Source organism: Haliotis asinina, chromosome 10, assembly GCF_037392515.1.
Source record: "Haliotis asinina isolate JCU_RB_2024 chromosome 10, JCU_Hal_asi_v2, whole genome shotgun sequence".
NCBI lineage: Eukaryota > Metazoa > Mollusca > Gastropoda > Lepetellida > Haliotidae > Haliotis > Haliotis asinina.
The window spans coordinates 46943752-46963395 of record NC_090289.1 but is presented as its reverse complement, the minus strand read 5'-3'; the positions used below and the strand labels follow the sequence as shown (position 1 = coordinate 46963395).

Genomic DNA, 19644 nt, shown 5'->3' with positions numbered 1-19644 from the left:
CTTGGTTGATGCATGTCATGTCCTAAGTCCTTGAATAATTCCGATGATATCAATCACTTGATTGATAGGATTGTTGACCAATTGCAATCATGTTGATGGATGTTGCTAAAGTAGCATTAAACAACAATCTGAATGAAGTTATTCATAGTAAGGAGTTACTGTTAGATATAATGTTGAATGCACATTGTTCAGTCAGGAATGTTTACTCCAGACATACTTGCAACATCTGGGCTTGGTTTAAGAGGTGTCTACCTACTTGCACCATGTGTAACCTGAGATTGAAACCGAACAAAGTCCAGTGCCCTGCTTTTATTGTGATATGTAATGAAAGAAATGGGCTATTGAAATATTTAGATGATGTACACAGTGGTTTACCCAATAAAGTATTGACTTACAGCTGGTGCAACATATACAGAAAACTAGGTTGCACTTTGCAATATTGAGTTGCACCATTGCATGTAACAATGTACTAAATCGAGCCCCAAACCACATCCATGTTTTCTTTGTTTCAGACCAGACAGGGGAAGGGATGAGAGAACTCGACATGCTGAAAGATAAAAGAGATGTGAACCTTTGTTCAACTATGGCGTTAATGTTTGCTCACAAACGGAGTCAGACAGTTGGTAAGACATGTTAATCATTTGCAATGTGTTTGCGTTAAAGTAGTAATAAGAAAGAAAGAAATCTGGGCCCGCTTGCACAGAGCTTTCTTAGTTACAATCAATCTTAGGCCCCTACAATCAACTTTACAATCACCGTACAATTGCTCTAATCCACTTGCACAAACACGATCTTAAGACAGCATGGATTTAAGATTGCAATCTTAGCTAAGATTGAACTCTTCAACGTTGGAGGTAGAAATTTCTTAAACTCGACTCCTGTCTACAGTTGTCTTCAAGTGCACATAGCATGCAGCGCAAATAAAACGTGGAACTTGTTCCCGCACGCAAAAGACATCCCTTCCTAAATCGCACCTTGCAGATTTTTCATGAAAACAAAACAAAAAAACAAAAACAAAAAAAAAAACAACAAAAAAACCCCAACCCACAAATCTTTGAAGGAAATGATAACGTTAAAGAAGAAAGCGATAACGTGGAAGGTAACATGTATAATCACTCATACCTCAGGGGTTATTCTCTAACTTTTCTACATTCTAATTTTTTATGAACTAAACATGTGATACTGCAACCATAGACCTATCATGTTTTATGCAAGTATTGAAATACAAACAAATACGTTAACAAATTGGGTCTTGAGTTATTGATCTAATAATCATGAAATCAAAAGATAGCACATAAATAAAATTTCCTTATGATATAACACCTAAATGTACCATGGTTTGTCAGTGGCTGTCAGTTGAACATAGTTTGGCATCTCGTAGGTTTTATTTGGAGTAAAATCCCATATATATCCCGCAAGCATTAGATTTGTAAAGATATGCAAGTGTGACATGACTGTGGGAGTGTTGTGGAAAATTCATGACAGGGAAATATGAAAACGTTATTATTTCGTGTGTGTTGTATGTGTTGTTGAATGCTCATCCACATTATATTAATTACTTTATGCTATTTTGTTGATAATTATTTTTTCGTTTTGTTAAAAAAACGTTTTATGCAAATTTCACATACCCCAGCAAGTGTATTTTTCCCGTTTGACGAATACTTGTATTATATTTAAAATGCATAGGTTACAACTCTTGTCTCTCGTCAGATTCAATTTTTACAAGTAGAAAAAACATAATTTTGCACGTTATCCAACTGTAGATTATTTCACTGATAAACTAAGACAAAATCATTAACCGAAAAGAAACACGTGGAGATCTGTTCTGTCACAACAGAACATGCATTGTATTTGGGCATGGAAGATATTACGGCAACGGCATAATATGCAAACGGAAACCACTTCCATCTTGCATAAAAACTAAGATTAGCTGCCCTTGAGTTATTGAAAAGGTCATGGCCACTGCTAATCGCATGCAGACACCTTTCGTTACTATCCTTTCCTAGTTTATCACAAAGGTATGGTGTTCATACTTTTTCCAACACTGAATCGGATGAGAATTGTACTCTATGTTATCGACTCGATAATGATGTTGTTCACTACCGCAAATAACGATATTTCAGATGTGAAATCAATGTGGCATTCTCCGTGTCGCTGAAGTGTCGAGGCAAATCATAGTTTTATGCAATATGAAAGTAATCCCCAAACGTAAAGCTAATTATTTACGTGAAATTGACACCAACTTGGACACCATTTTGCTACTGACTACAATGATCTTAGCTCCTTACAATTGGTTCCGACCAATTGTAAGTTTTGATTGTAACTTACAATGATCTTAGCCTACAATCACTTTGTGCAAGTGGATGGTGATCGTAGCCGAAGCCTAAGATCGCGATCTTAAAGGTCACATGCAACCAAAAAATCAAACATAATTAAAACACATTTATCACTTATTCATGACATATAATATACATTGCTGCTTTAAAAAAACAAATATACAAAATTATAAGCGTACAATCGCGATTCAAAAGTGCAATATTTTGTGCTTGGGCTTACTTCCCCCGAAACGAAGCCTGTCATACCGGGTGGATATGCACTCAAGTGTAACGACGGTTTCCGATTGGCTGTTTCATTTGCTGATATGCTGAGGGCTCATTGTGTGTACAGAAAGATGATCTGTTTGATGGGCATTTTAGAAGTGTAGCCAGTCACAAGAAAGTAAGATTCTGTATGGATAACAACTTCTTTTTGTGTACTTGATGCGTCGTTTCAGTATGGATTCATATACTGTTGTCAAACAGAATCATATACACTAAAAGAAGTCGTTATCCATGAAGAATGTATATAGAGATGTTGGGTTTGGAAAATACATGTTCTTTGAATTTGCGCTCGATCCAATTAAAAATCATGTCAGCAGAGATGGTAAACTACTGCATGGCTGGAATCTGTCATTCGTCCAAGCACAAAGCAGGACTTGAAACTGACAAGAGTTTGCACCAGTTTCCGTCAGATCCAGTCATCCCAAAAAATGAATGTAGTATGTTTACAACCCACAGACATAAAAACATGTCATGTGTATCACACATGCCTAATTACATAATGTGGCAGACACTGGACTCGGGTGCACGAGTCATAAATCAACTTATTTTCTTTATGTCGTATAGTCTGATAGGTGTTAAGTTCAAATTGCACGTGGGCAATGATTGAAGTTGTGTACTGCATATTGTCATTAGCAGACAGGCAGGCAGACTTATAGGTGTGAATAAACCAGACACTGAGCTTTCTCTGTGACAGAGACTGCTTACCACAATCAACAAGTTTTTTTTACGTAACGAGCAGATTATTTATTTGTTTGTGTACACAACCAAGTTTATACTACTGCTCACAACCTCAGACGCTAGGCATGCATACTGTTTCGAGCTCCGCGAACCTATTCTCTGTGAATGCGTCACCGGCGCAGCGCAGCACAGCTGTTGAAACCAGTTTTCCCCCCAGCGCTGGGGGGAATTTAGTGAAACATTTGAACTCCGATTTCGCGGGCTTTTTTTCCATCGCGTTTTTTTTTCAACTTTATAGGTTGAATTGGCATTTTTTATGATTTGTTTCGGTAAATGCATACCAAAAGGTACCAGAATCTGCAAAGTTGTGTTTTACGTTGCATGTGACCTTTAAGGATTTACAATAATTGTAGCTCTAAGATCGTTTTGTGCAAGTGGGCCCTGGTTCATTGTTTGGGCTCTGCTTCCAGGAAGTGACACAAAAGGAGAAGACAGTGTGAGCTTCGTTTCAGTAGATTTCATAATACAGCTAAAAAAAATACATCAAAAGTGATGTGGGTGGGACTGCTTTTTTGAAAAATGTTTGATAGAAAAAAGTGATGAGGGAGGAATGCATATATTTTTTTCTCTCTCAGAAATACAGCTTGGAAAGTTTAGCCATGTGTTGATCAGTTGTAGGTTCTGTCACACTCGTTCTTACAGATACTTACCCTTATAGTGGACAAACAGATGATCGGGATGCGGCAAAGTCAAAATTATTTTTTTTAAAATGGCAGTCAAAAATTGTTACGCACACAAATAAAAGTGATGCGCCGCTGCCTGTGAAACATTTAACAGATACTGCACAAACATACTAGAAACAGAGTGAGACACAAAAAGTTTCGCCATGATGTTTCATGAACAGCCATAAAGGGAGATAACTTGGGATGATAGAAATGATTGAATTTGAGGTTTTCTTAGATATCAAGTGAAATGCAGAAATATTTTATTTTTTGGATGTATTTATGGGCACAAACAAATAAGAAATTATGGCAAAATTTTATTACCCTGTTTATACCATAATTGTATTACGTCAACTCTAAGATTTTGAAGCAATCTGTTGTGTGGCAGCCACATCCCATCTGAGGTCAAGGTCTTTCGTACAACTCGTGTAGTGTGTCACATGGCAGATTTGACAGGGTGTATGGTTTGTACACCTAGGCAAATCCGCCTACATTGTTTTGTATGCTTTGGCTGTTGACCGAACAGAATTCACCAAATTTATCTTAAGGGTAAAGTTACATGGTGTTTTCAAAGGGGGTATAGAGGAGTGTAAGACCCTTGTGAATTTTGTGTTTCCAGAGGCACTTTTACACAAGGAAATAAAAATTATGGCAACATTTTTATTATTCTGTGTATAGTCTTAATTGTATACACCAACTCTAAAATTTCAAAACGATCAGCTGTTTGGCAGTCAAGATCATTCGCATAACCCATGTAGTGTTTCATGTGACATGTGTGATGGGCTGCATGGTTCGTACACCCTGGCAGATCTGCTGACATGGTTTTGTATGCTTTGGCTATTAACCAATCAAAATTTTTATGAGACCAGGTCACAAATGTTTTGTGTCTCCACCAGGATTTGAACACAGGCCTTTGGCATAAGAGGCCAGCTCGCTAACCGCTACACTGCTGTGCTCCAATGTATTAGACTTAATGATTTTATATATTTTATTGTAGATGTAACCCAGGTTGTATCACCTGGATACACTAGTGATGACAGATAGACAATGGAAAGACAAAAGTATGTAATAGTGCTTGTCTATATTAAGGACTCATACTTGTATTATTTGCTTTCAGATCGGGAAGCAATACAAGAATTAGATGCCAAACTTAAAGAAGAGAGAAAGCAGTCAGGAGAAATGGTTAGTTTTAGGGAAATCAGTTACTTTTCAAAACTATGGGCTCATTTCATGAAGCAACCTTTACGAAGGTTAACTTTAACTCCCATTCATTAACTTTGCACTGAGGTTACCTTAGTGACTTATGATCATCTTAATGTTTTATGAAAGGAGACCCTGGTATTGTGTGTACATTACATTGTCTCAATATGATCTCCAGCAAATGGAGCTCTCTGTAGAAACCAACTGACATGAGTACTGGATGCCCACCATGTCGGACCTGGCTGATTATTATAGTAGAACCCTGTAGGCATCTACCATTGACATGCTGCAAGCAGGTTTACCCTGGTCTGTGTTCCATCATTCACGTGTAGTTTCAATATTGGATAAATATGGCTTAAAGAGGGGATCAGATGTCCATCATTCACTGACTGAAGCTCCAGTTGTTAACTAATTCTGTAATTCCGTGTTGCGTCAGGGCTTGTACTATGCAGGACTGTTCCTGTTTCACACTGGCAAGTTTGACAAGGCCAGGGAGTACATTGATCGGATGTTGAAGATGGACCCTTCTGCGAGAGAGGTATGGTCTTGTTTTTTAGTCTAGAGATTTATCTGGACCTAGACAGGCGTTTAGCTCTAGATCTGTAGCTGTAACATAGTTTGTTTGCATGTTCAAAGATAATCAGTTACCATGAAATTATCATGATCTTAGTTCTGACAAGTTCCCTTCCTTTTACTTATTAAGATGCTCAACATTTTCAATTGTTTTCAATTTACAGGGCCTGGTACTGAGGGGCTGGATTGAGATGTCAGGTGGCCGAGATCTGAAGAAAGCCATTAGATACTTTGAAGATGCAATGGAGTTAGTATTGATACTGTCTAAAAGTACTTTAATGTCCTTGTCTTTGTTGTAAGTCACTGTTTGAATATATGGAGAGATCATCTTTGTGTTTAGATGATATTTTGGAAAACAGACCGGTGTAGCCTATGTAATTTTCAGTTTTAGTCAGGTATGTTCATCAAACTGATTCTAAGAATCAGGATTCAGCTGGTAGTCTGAAAAGTCTTCAGCACAGACTGATGGACAACATCTAAAACCTGTTGCTCAAAACTGTTGAAGTGTAAACATCATAATTTGTCTGTAATCATTCTAAACACGGTGATTGGAAACTGACCATGTTGTTTTCGGCAATAGGAAACATGGCAACAGAGATATTGATGCCCTGTTTGGCAAGTCCAGGTTCTTGGAGCTCCGCCGCAACTTCAGCGGCGCCCTGGAAGTAGTCAACCAGGTGGTGGTGGGTTTCTCTGGATTCCTCCCTGCTCTTATCGAGAAAATGAAGCTACAGTTAGCTCTCCAGGACTGGGACCAGACAATTGAGACAGCGCAAAGGTGAGCAGAATAAGGGATGTCTTGTTCAGGTAGACGTCTTACAGCTGAGAGTCAAAAATTTGTTTAGGAAACTGTCACACAGTCATTTGCACATTTATGGCCTTGGGATAGCCTAGTTTTAAAAGTGCTTGTTTGTCACAACTCAGTGAATTCCCCACATTGGTACTATGGGTGAAGCCCATGTGAAGACTCACTCACTCACTCACTCACTCACTCACTCACTCACTCACTCACTCACTCACTCACTCACTCACTCACTCACTCACTCACTCACTTTGACATGGCAATACTGTCTTCATAGTATTTTTTGCAGCATTGAATAGTGTAAGTCTGTGAAAAAGAGGTTAGTTGTGGTCTAGAGCCCTGTTCCTCAAAGCGATCAAGTGCTATTATCGCTTTGAAGAATTGTGCCATGCCTTGAAGGTTCCTTGGTTCTCCACAACTATATTCCTAGGTTTGCCACAATCACAACTATGTCATAGGACTTAGCAAAAGTAGGAAATGCTTGACACTTATTTCAATCCAGACATTCCTCCCATTTTTACATACTGTGATGGAACTAAAACCCTGTAAAAAGTGGTGTTGAACCCAACTCACTCACTCACTTTGTGAAATTACAACTGAGTGAGTGAATTAAGTTTTATGCTGCAGTCAGCAATATTCCAGCTATATGGCGGTCATCTGTAAATAATTGAGTCCGAACCAGACACTCCAGTGATAAACACCATGAGCATCAATCTATGCATATGGGATATGGTGACGTTTCAACCAAGTCACCGAATCTGACCACCCAATCCTGTTAGTCGCTTTTTACAACAAACATGAGTTACTGGAGATCAATGCAGCCCACATCTTCACGGGTCGAAGTTACAACTGAAAAGCCAAAGTATTTGGAACCTGTACTTAAGCAGTTGCAATATCATCTATTGATTTATATTCGTGAATTGCTATCAGAGACAGTGATGGTGGAGAGTTTGTCAACGTATAAGGCTGACTATTTAATGTCACAACCATAAACCTGAAGTAAGTCACTCTAAATCAGGTGAACATAGGACTGATCACAATGATGGCAGTATGTCAGTTCTTGCACGCTCTGTATTCACCTTTGTGTTTATCTCATCCTCTCCCATTTATTAGTTTGGGCTGATCATTCTCACCAATTCAGTATTTACCCTTGTATGTTAATCATTTTCTCCTCTCATATGTTAATATATGTCTATAATCATCTTGAATTCTGTATTTAACATTAAATGTTAGATTGTGTTTTCCTTCTCTCACATCAATAGTACTATGTCTCAATATAAACGTAAAGTGTGGTTCTCACTATATTTAGGTCATCTCTTGTTTTTGCAGAATAACCACATTTGAGGTTTTTGTTTTGGAGGGACAGGTTTTACTTTTTGTTTGTAAGACCGCTTCCCAGGTTTCACTTTTCCTAACTTTTCATACTTCTTATGAACATCAACATTCAAATGAAGCATGAGTGCTTGAAATCAATTGAAAAATATCGTTCAAGATTAAACTCACAATACATATGTTTTCCAAGGCGGGACTGGCACTGCAACTCTAACAATCATAGGCAGACACTCTACTGCACGGCCATCGAGCCGATGAATGTGGTGGGGTTAAATTATCTACTTATAGTTACTGCCATTAAATTGATTTTATGCCCACTTCAGTTATTGTTATGTAGCTTCATTAAATGATCATCTACATTGTAATTACCCATCATTGACAGTATATATGTTAAAGAAAACACTTCTCCTTGGTTTTGGTAGACAATGTAAAATTCCATCCCCTCTGGTTTTACATTGTCTACCAAAATCTCGGAGGCGTATTTTCTCCTATACTTATTGTCCTGTGTTAATTACTCTGTGTTTATCATCTTTCCGTGCACAGAGCCCTAGGGGTGGACATGCATTGTATAGAAGCCATGCGGTACACTGGGCTTCAGTGGCTGTGTCGTGATGGAAATGCATCAGAGGTGAATATATGCTATATCACATGGAACTAAGTGTCAGAAAATATAAGAAGCAACTCAGTGTTGATTTCCACAGTGTTTACCTCAGTGTGATAATTCTTTTACTCTATATCTTACTCATCAATCTGATTGTCTTCTGAATGTGTCACTATCTGTCTGTATTCAACAAAGGTTGACTTTTCCTAGAAGGTTGACTGGCTTACCTAGACTCAGCCTTGTACTGCATGTAATCATATCTATACTTCCACTCGTTTTTGTGTTTTAGGCGGCAAGTGTGATAGGTGATTTGATCACCAACATGGACAGATTTGAACCCCGCAATGCCTACCTGTACTGTAACATGGCCCAGGTGTTTGCCAGACTGGTAGGTGTCACCAAGACCTAGGTGAAATTGAAGGTGTTTTAATGTAGAAAAAATACTGTACTGTTCTCTACTTTAAGATGTAGTAACTGCATTAATAACAAGAACTTCATTTTCTCATGTCATTATGCATCATCTAAAATCCTGTGCGATATGCATCTTACAGTTTGCCAGGCATGATCCACATGCTGAGGAGTATCTTGGTAAATCAATGTGCACGAGTAGCTTTTGGCAAACAAGGATAGGGAGCATGAAAAGTAGATGGCGCAGGGCAGTGAGCAAAACCATATGTTTTGTGAAAGGGAGAGCGGATGTAGTCTAATGCCTGTGCAGTGCATGATGATGAATTTGATTTGATGAGTAGGTGCACACACCTTGCTCATATCACCTTCTCACCCTACCAGGTATCAATTCAATGCCTGGCGAACAGATTCATTCGCAAAGTCACTTGCCTGTGGTGATGAAGGCATGTGCTGAGTCTACATAAGTGTTGATCACGACCATAGCCAAAACTCCTTTCAGGTTCACTGGAGGATAAATATCTGAAACCCTTAATTATTTCTGCCACGACTTGGCTGAACCCAAACTATATTACACTGGTACTCTTCTTCTTTCAGAGTGGTCGCAATGCCCTAGTTCTACAGCAGTGCTACACACTGACTGAGAGGGCCGTGAGTATGGAGGGTAACAACTCGGAGTATGTGAACGAACTCGGATATCAGTTGCTGCTGCAGGGCAAGGTGAAGGAAGCCATGAAGTGTTACAGGAATGCCATGAAGCTGGATGAGACAAGTGTTGCTGCTCTCACAGGTATGTCCGCTTCATAAAATTCGTAGAATGGTTCGAGCGTACACTCATCACGATGAAGACTGTGGTTTAATTCCTCACATAGGTACAGTGTGTGAAGCCCATTTCTGGTGTCCTCTGCCATGATATTGCTGGAATGTTGTGGCATAAAACAACACTCACTCACTCTTACCTGTTCATTGGTAGTCATGATGATATTTCTCATATCCCAAATGCAGATATATACCACTAAGAAGAAGTTAGGGAAGCCCTGATTCCTTCACATTGCTACAGGTTATATGCTTTACTTTAAAGAACTTGTAGAATATGCAATTATCTGGTAGTAAGTACCGTGAAGGTCCTGGGGTAGAATAGGCCTTCAGCAACCCATGCTTGCCATAAAAGGCGACTATGCTAGTCATAAGAGGTGACTAACGGGATCGGGTGGTCAGACTCGGTTGACAATTGTGCAGATTGATGCTCATATTGTTGGTCACTGGATTTTCTGGTCCAGACTCGATTACTTACAGACCGCCGCCATATGGCTGGAATATTGCCGAGTGTGTCGTAAAACTAAACTCCCCTCTCACCCTCTTCAAGTCCAAGTAAACATTATGTTTCCCTGGCTGCAGGTATTATCCGGTGTCAGCTGATAGAGAACCAGGTGGAGGAAGCTGCCCAACAACTGGAGTTCCTCAATGAGATTCAGCAGACAATAGGACGATCACCAGTATGTATTTAGTCACTTTGTCACAAGCAAACTTAATAAACAATTAGAAATCATGATGTAAGATTTGTTTCAGTTGTTACCCAACCCTGTCATCTGTTCATACTGATGCAAAGCATTTTACATGTCGTGCACATGACCTTTATTTCTCATTTGCTTACCAATTACTGTAATTCATGATGTATGTATCTGCAGTACACCAACAAAGCAGACTGGACAGTGTCACTGGACCATTTACATTTGCCACACGACCTCACCTACAGTTGCCTTGCTACCCCACCTACATTTGCCATATTACCCCACCCACAGTTGCCATGCTATCCCACATACAGCTGCCACACTACCCCACGTACAGTTGCCATGCTATCCTATATACAGTTGCCATGCTATCCCACATACAGCTGTCATGCTATCCTACCTACAGTTGCCATGTTACCCTCCTGCATTATCCCACTCACAGTTACCATACTATCCCACTTACAATGTCCATGCTCTCCCACCTACGCTTGCCCCACTGCCCCACCTATAGTTGCCACACTAACCCACCTACATTTGCTACCCAAACCCACAAATATGGCCAATCAGTAAACTTAGTCTCAGTGTTATTCGTTACACTCCACCACTGTGTCTAACAAATTCTAGTAGAAGGTCACGTCAGGTAACCTTTGAGCGACCTATGACCTTCCAATCAAATGCGAGATGGTTAAATAGATTTATCCAATCAGACAGCGGCTACTACTTAGGGATCGGAAGGGACTTACAAAGTACTTAGGTCACTGACACAGAGCCCTCCACAAACAAAACTCCCCATATAACACAGTTGTTTGACCTGCAGTAAATACGCTTTGGGGTTGCTGTTGACATGGTTACCGTTAACTAATACTTCCGCAAGCTGACATCCTTGAATATTGCCAAAAACACTATTTTCAGCGACTGTTGTATGCTAAATAGCTTTCGGAATCGTTGGGGTACGAACCTTTTCGAGATAAAATGTTCAAAAGGTATGTGCGAATGTCCACTTTTGCAATTTGGTAAGCTGTGTTCTGATTGGTCAGTCTCAAAGGTTACCTGACGCGACCTCCCACAAGGTTTTATTAGACTCAGTAGTGGAGTGTAGCGAAATGTAGTGAGGCTAAATTTACTTAGACTGAAGCCCAATAAACTTAGATGAAAGTTACACATTTTGCATTGAAACTGAACACTCTTTCTTGTCCCAGGAATTGGCTTACTTGAGTTCAGTTCTGGCCAGGAAGAAGAACAAGGGCCCAGAGAAAGTGATGGAGCTTCTCAATGAATGTATTGAGCTCCATTTTTCAGCCCTCAAGGTAGGTTACAAAAGCTGGCCATCTTGTTTTTATTTATTCAAATGTAGTGGTCCACACAGGTGTACAGCTGATTATATTTTGGCGATCTCACTGTCTGCGGGAATGGTAAGGATTGTGGAGAAAAGCCCCATTCCACAAAATTCATTGTGTAAAAACTTGTAAAACTCACATACTTTATCATAGGCCTTTGATAGCTGCAGCTTTTAAGATTGTTTTAGAGAACCGTCCCTTGAATGGGGAACCAGGCCTTGAACAGATTTTTTTGGCTGGTTGTGTTTCATCTCACCATGATGGTGTGGAAGTTTACTCCGGATATTAGACACTAGTAGAGACTTGAAGTAAAAGAACCAGTGGCAGTCCCAGGCTCTGAGCATATTTCTAGACATTAAGTCTGCTGTGTTGTGAAATCTGTAATACAATCTAATGGATCACCCAGCAATACATTTTTGCATATCCAAGGACTCATAATGTGTTGTTTGTATATGTTTCCAATTTGTATGTGCCTGTGATCCTGTGTTATGTGTCTGATAAATTACTGTTACTTGTTATTGTTGTACTTTATACATGCTGTGTCCTTCAGGGCCTGCCACTAGGTGTACAGTACTACCTCCTGCTCAATCCAGACTTCCTTCTCGAGGTCATCAAGGACTACCTCCAGTATGCTCCACAAACGGTAGGATCCATTCCAGTGTCATTGAACCATGTTATTCATGATATGTGTGCAGTATACCCATCAGAGAGTTGGAAGGGCAGTGGGGTAGTCTAGTGGTTGAAGCCTTTGCTCGTCATGCCGATGACCCATCTGCTGTGAACACCTGGAATACTTCAGTTTCTAATCTGTGTAAACCTGTGAAGATCTGGCTTAGAATTGTTTTTTTAGCAGCCTGTAAGAGGTGACTAATGGGATTGGTCAGGTTTGCCGACACGTCATCATACACTAATTGTGTTGATCACTGGTCAGTACTTGATTATCAACAGACTGCTGCCATAAAGCTTGAACATTGTGCTGAGTGAGGCATACAAGAACAAAGAAGCAAACATCATCAGTGTACAGACCTATGCATGTTTCTTTACCATGGTAATGTTTTGGCTGATTGATAACATGTATCGCTGTTACAACTATATTTCAGCCTGTGGCAAGGGGTCAGCCCATTAATCCAGTGTTGCGGCGGTGTCACCAAGTGCTAGACCCCCTCACTCGTGCAGTCCCAGGCCTCATGGAGGCAGTGTATCTCATTGGCAAGGTCAAGTTCCTCGCAGGTTGGCACTTTCTTCTTCTTGATGTACAGTCAAGTAGATGTGGCGACAAAAACATGTGCAATGAGTATGCACCTCTGTCAGTAGGCAGATCATAGTGTAGTAAAGTTGACTGGATTCCTCCATTGTTTTTGGAACAACCATGGAGATATGAACACTGATTCTTCAAGGTGAAAACAAGAGTCGTTGGCCATATAGCACAACTTCTTGAAAAAAGCTCCATATGAAGAGAGAATGTTAACTGATGGTATGCCCAGAGGGAAATTCCATTCAATCTGGTGCACAGGTACTCTGAGGTATATTGCTATTGTTGCTGTCAGTGTTGTTGTCTGTCATGTTGTTGATGATGTTGCTATTAATGTTGTCTATCATGGTGTTGATGATGACGATGTTGTTGTTCCAGGAGACATAGATGCAGCTCAGGCCACTTTACAGCACTGCCTGGACCAGGATGCAACTTTCTCCGACGCCCACATCCTCATGGCTCAGGTACACACTGCCATCAGCTAGGGACTCAATAAGATCTGGGTTAGAATTGGTCTTCAGCAACCCATGTTGTTGTAAGAGGCGACTAATGTGTTCAGGTGATCATGACTATAATGTGTGAAGCCCAGTTATGGTGGTTTTGCTGGGATATTGCTATGCATACACCAAAGAGTGACTGGAATGTGATAAGTAATGCTTCCATGAAGGTGTTGAAAACTTCAAGGAGTCGCTGAAGTTTGCTCTTGTGGTACCCTTGAACATTTAACTTACGGAAAGGACAAGGACCTTTAACCCTCATGTTTAATTACAGTCATTGGTATAGGTGACATTAATTTGTTTGAAGATTTAATTTAGGAAGTGGAGGCCTCATGAAGATTCACACTTGTCTTCAGCCTATACTTGTTGTAAAAGGACTCTAACCATCAAACGGATCAGGCTGGCTGATTGGTCCAGTGATTATATAGATTGTGATATCAGTCACAGGATTGTCAGGTCCAGGCTGGATTATTTACAGAGCAGTGTTATACTATGAAAATAATGCAGAGCGAGGAAGTTGAACAACCAAGAGAAGGGGAGAATTTTAAATACTAGGTATGACACAGCTCGCATCTTGTGTTGGATTTTCTGTCCAAGTGTATTGCTACAGGTGAGGCATATGTAATTGTGTATTGCAGATCCATCTACACCAGAACAACTTCAAACTGGCCAACCAGTCCCTGGAAGTGGGTCTCAGCTACAACTTTGAGGTATTTGTTTCAGTATTCATGCTGTTTTATCACTATTTACAGATGAAAATTTATCAGTCAACATTGTCAAAATATCCAAGTGCTTGATGAAGTCAGTCTAAATTCACTTGTTTGCTGTAATTCTCTTTAGTGGGACTTTTTGAATGAATTCTGCTTCACAACATAGAGTTATTTAATCGGTTTTTCTTCACATATTTAGATGTGTCATGATTATTGAAACATTGTGAGTGACACATGGCTGTTGTCTCAATGTTAATGCAACATGCTCATGGACATATGCTTATAGACACATGGATATGTGCATGTGCTAAATGACCATGTTAACACATGTCTGTTCACTCGATGTTATTGCCACATACTCAAAGACACATGGTCACAGATCATGTTGACAGATGATTACAGGCACATGCTCATGGACACATGCTTAGAGATCAGTTTGACACATGGGTACAAACACATGTTCATGGACACATGCTTAGAGATCAATTTGACCCATGGGTACAGACACATGGTCAGACACAGACACAAGGACACATGCTTACAGATCATCTTGACACATGCTTACAGGTCATGTTGGCACATGGTTGCAGATCATGTTGACACATGGTTACAGACCCATGCTCAATGACACATGGTTTCAGACTCATGCTCAAGGATACATTCTTGCAAATCATATTGCCACAAGGGTACAGACACATGTTTATGAACACATGCTTACATATCATCTGGACACCTGATTACAGATCATGATGATATATGATTACAGACATGTGATCATGGACACATGCTTAGAGATCATGTGACAAATGCTTACAGACACATGGTTACAGATCATGTTGACACATGCTTACAGATCACACTGACACATGGCTACAGACATGCTTACAGACACATGCTCAAGGACACATGCTTACAGATATGCTGACGTGCCTATAGGCATGTGCTTAATGACTATTTTGATACATGTCTATTGACCCTATGTTACTGACACATGATAATGGTTAATAACACATGCACATGTATAGTCTTACTGCCACTTGACTATCATGAAGCCCATCTTGACCAAATGGAAACTCTCCGTGTGACCTACTGCATGCTGTTGTTGTGTGTCCTCAGGTACGAGACCACCCCCTGTACAACCTGATCAAAGCACGCATCCTGAAGAAGCAGGGAGATCATGCAGAGGCTGTGAAGACACTGCAGATGGCCATGATTCTGCCTGGAGTCAAAACAGCAGGTGGTCAATTTGGTTAATACTAATCAGAATAATGTTTGGAGATATTTATATAAATTTGATGACTTCTTTCTTCTATCTCTGATGACTTCTGTCTGTGTTAGTGTCAAGGACTTACAGGGCTTTGTAGAAGCCCTCTTGTTCAAGGTTTTGTTTGTCATGCAAGATACCTGGGTTCAATTCCCATATGGATACACTGTATGAAGCTTATTAGTGGTGTTCTGCCCTCTGATACTATTGGAATATTGCTGAAGGGAGTGTAAAACTGTACTTATACACTGATACTCTCAACTGCAGGTGTTGCAAGGATGAGTGGTCAGAATGTTTGATTTGACTGATGGTGTGTCATCTAGCATTGATGTTCATGCTGTCAACCACTTGCTTTCCTGATTAATCTACAGACCATCATGTTGTAGCAAGAATATTGTGGCAGAGTTGAACCAGATGTGAGGAGATAAACTTAGCATGTTGAACTTGTCGAACAACTGAATTTGCTGTATTTTCATGTTTAAACTCTGTAGATGTCATTTTGTTTTACTCTGTAGATGTCATTGTGTTTTGCTCTGTAGATTTCATTGTGTTAGCATTGAAGAAATAAACCAAGGGTGTGAAATTTGACCATACTGAAGTGAATTTAGATCTGAATCCGCGCACAGAGGTTTCAGGTTTGAGATATAGTGCATTTAAATGTCTTCCATTGTCACAATGAAGATTTTGTCAAGCTGTTTGTGAATCACAGTGACGAGCAAAGAATCTTGCCAAGCAGTATTTCATATTGTTCTGATTTAATTGACGATAGAGTGTTGATCTGTTGCAGGCAGAAGTCAGTCAGCGAAGAAGGTCAAGGCACAACAAATCAGCGTGAATGACAGAGTGTCAGTTTTCCTAGAGCTTGCTGAAGCTCATCGACTTCTCGGAGAACAGGTATGTTTCATCCTTCTGTCTTTGGTACTTGCGACTGTTCGCTAGAGCACTGAGTACTCATCTTGTGTATTCTTGTCTTTCTCATGTGTGCCAGACTTTTAGCGTTAGACTGCAAACTCATCCAATTAGAACCTGAATTTTTCAACATCCCATACATAATTTTTAGAAGCAACCTGTTTAATCATTAACAAGGGTTCATGGTAAAAGGAATAAACAGGTGGGATGTTTGCTCCGTGATGAGAAACAGTCTAGAAATATAAATACATGCTTTTGTGTCATCTTCCATTCAGCATGAAGCAGCGAAGGTGATGCAGGATGCCATTAATGAGTTCCAAGGAACAGCAGAGGAAGTGAGGATTGCCATCGCTAACGCTGACCTGTCCTTGGCACGTGGGGACATAGAGCTGGCCCTGGGCATGCTCAGAAACATCACACCAGATCAGCCATACTTTGTGCAGGCCAGAGAAAAGATGGCTGACATCTATCTTAACCACAGGAAGGACAAGCGTCTCTATGCAAGCTGTTACAGGTTGGTTTACTAACTCCACTGGAATTAGGGTTGGTAAAGGTCCCAAGCTCTGTTTGGTTGGGTGCCTTTACCCAAAACAACTTAGCTTTAAGGCTTTAGTAAATCTGTGTTATGCTGTTGGAATTTGGCCACCTTGGTGCAGAAATCATTTTGGGTAAGAGCACCCTTGACATAGAAGTTGACACAATTAACACTACTCTTGTATGCTGTAAATGGATTGGGAACAGTTACACTGAACAGTTTGTTTTGGTTATATGTAAGAATTTTTCTATGATTAGCTACTAATTCTCTGTGTGATGTGTTCTGCAACCAACCATTTGATAAGTTTGTCCAGCCTGGTTTAATTCACGAGTGAACCAGTGCCAATGTGTCTAGCTGATTAAGTTATTTAGTCATTTTGACTTCACATGAGTTGAACAATGCCACTGTTTCTAGTTGATAATGTTGTCTAATCCACTTTAAATGATGAGTTGACCAATGGCACTGTATCTGGTTAACATCGTTGTCCTGCCCAGTTGAACTGACATGAGTTGATCAATGGCACTGTATCTGGTTAACATCGTTGTCCTGCCCAGTTGAACTGACATGAGTTGATCAATGGCACTGTATCTGGTTAACATCGTTGTCCTGCCCAGTTGAACTGACATGAGTTGATCAATGGCACTGTATCTGGTTAACATCGTTGTCCTGCCCAGTTGAACTGACATGAGTTGACCAATACCTCTGTTTCAGGGAGCTGGTGGACAAGTACCCAAGTCCACACACTTGTTTGTTGCTAGGAGATGCCTACATGAGTATACAGGAGGTGAGTCTATCGGGTTCGAATTCCGGATGGCCCAACAAAAGTACAAGAATATATACTTAACTGAGAAAGTGTAATAAAACATCCAGCATATGCCTCATGAAATATACTTTGAAACTGATGTGCCACTCGTTTACTGAAGGTGACAGTATTTAGCCAAGTGGTGTAGTATTCACACGCATTGCAAAAGCCAATATGTGAAGTGCTGGTGATATGGCTGAAGTCTTCTGAAGGCTGCATGAAGCCTTCCTAACTCCCAGAAATGAGATGACATCTGCACCAAATTAGCCTGTATGTTTTCAGAAGGCCGTTCCTGGAATTAACATTTTATTTATACTATCAAAACTAATTTTGACTTTGTGTACTTTTGTTGTAGCCTGAGAAAGCAATAGAAGTGTATGAATCTGCCCTGAAGAAAAATCCTCGAGATGCTGCACTGGCTAGCAAGATTGGTCAGGCCCTAGTCAAGACGCACAACTATGGCAAGGTAATGACCAATGTTTCCTCAATGTGCAGGGCCAGTAGTAGACTTGTTGGTTAAGCATTAGTTATTCCGTCCCTTAGTCAAGGTTGTATTTCATTAGACAGACATCGGTTTCCAGGTCCAGTATTTGCAGGAAAATACCTTACCAAGTTCAAGTGCAGATCAAACTTACTTGACTACCTGTGCCTACAAAATCTTGCAGAGAGACTTGGTTGATTGGTCAGTGCCTTATCAAAAGACCTTAAAAGAGCTCTCTCCATGTTTCCTTGCTCAGGTAGTCATAGATGGAACAACAACTGGTCAGCATACTGTGACTGAGAAGGGTATCCTTGTTATGCCATTATGGTGTCTTTGTGTTCTAGCAGCATTAAACCAGCATTGGACTGGAATTGTGAAAGCAGCCACACAAATAAAAGCATGTGTGTTTGTATGTGGCTGTGTAAGCTACAATAATTTCAGTGTGACCTTAACATCCACTTTACCTCACCACACCTACTCCCTGAGGCAGTAGAATAGCCTTGTGGTTGAAATGTTCACTCATCATGCCAAAGATCCAAGCTCTATAGCCCACATGAGTACAATATGTGAACCCATTTCTGGTGTCCATTGCGTAATATTGCTGGAATATTGCAAAAAATGGCATAAAACTATACTCACTTATCTGCATTGTTGTAATGAGACATGACCACATAGTGCAGGTGAGGCTTAGTGCTTATTTCTAAGTGTGATGATAAACAAATACATCATGCTTTCTTGTACACGTATGATTTATTGCAGGCAATCAACTACTACGAAGCTGCTCTCAAATCTGGTGGCCAGGCATTCCTCAGGTAGATCATACTTACTTGTACATACAGTATAGCAAGTACAGATATGTGAGTTGCTGTATGTCATGAGTAAGAGGACCGCCTCCATGGTGTAATGGTTAGAGTGTCCCTCCAGTATGCAGATGTCATGGGTTCAATCCTTGGTAGTATCATACCAAAGACGTTAAAATATGGCACTTGTTCTCTGACAGGCACTTGGCATTAATAGGCTAAACAAGGACTGGTTGGCTTGGAGTATGTGTCTGAGTAGAGTATTCATGCTTATTTCTTATTATCTTTACCTAAGTCTAAGCATAAAGTCTCTATTTTGAATGTTAAAATATTATACTTCATGGTCCCTGCCTAGTGCTTGGCATTTATGAGTACAACCAGGCCAGGTTGGCTCAGAGTCAGAAAAATGTGTCTGAGGAGGATATTCATGCTTATTTCTGGCGTGGTATCTCAGTGAGCTAGAACTATATGACCAGCTTAACTCTCGGCTTATACAAGCAGCTACACGTACACAAGTATGCATGTTGTCGTATGAGTGAAATATTCTTAAGTACAATGTTAAACTGCATTTCACCTCATCTCACCTCATGCTCTTGAAGCTTACTAAGATATGGATTAGAAACAGGGTTGAGT

The 19644-nt window shown here is 40.2% G+C and overlaps 1 protein-coding gene across 2 annotated transcripts in view; it reads left to right on the top strand.

Moving 5' to 3' along the window:
- The window catches only part of LOC137297897 (tetratricopeptide repeat protein 21B-like), a 308763-nt gene that overhangs the window by 276538 nt on the left and 12581 nt on the right, over positions 1 to 19644 (top strand). Inside the window, exons 3-22 of one of the 2 annotated variants that reach the window (XM_067829877.1) lie at positions 513 to 623; positions 5118 to 5182; positions 5637 to 5738; positions 5938 to 6020; positions 6354 to 6551; positions 8451 to 8535; positions 8798 to 8896; positions 9511 to 9703; positions 10312 to 10409; positions 11624 to 11731; positions 12312 to 12404; positions 12862 to 12991; positions 13392 to 13477; positions 14149 to 14220; positions 15337 to 15457; positions 16272 to 16378; positions 16669 to 16907; positions 17640 to 17712; positions 18086 to 18196; positions 18971 to 19023. In XM_067829877.1, coding sequence (XP_067685978.1) covers positions 513 to 623; positions 5118 to 5182; positions 5637 to 5738; positions 5938 to 6020; positions 6354 to 6551; positions 8451 to 8535; positions 8798 to 8896; positions 9511 to 9703; positions 10312 to 10409; positions 11624 to 11731; positions 12312 to 12404; positions 12862 to 12991; positions 13392 to 13477; positions 14149 to 14220; positions 15337 to 15457; positions 16272 to 16378; positions 16669 to 16907; positions 17640 to 17712; positions 18086 to 18196; positions 18971 to 19023 — 2227 coding nt within the window. The remainder of the gene's footprint in view (positions 1 to 512; positions 624 to 5117; positions 5183 to 5636; positions 5739 to 5937; positions 6021 to 6353; positions 6552 to 8450; positions 8536 to 8797; positions 8897 to 9510; positions 9704 to 10311; positions 10410 to 11623; positions 11732 to 12311; positions 12405 to 12861; positions 12992 to 13391; positions 13478 to 14148; positions 14221 to 15336; positions 15458 to 16271; positions 16379 to 16668; positions 16908 to 17639; positions 17713 to 18085; positions 18197 to 18970; positions 19024 to 19644) is intronic. The other variant, XM_067829878.1, reaches the window with a different exon arrangement.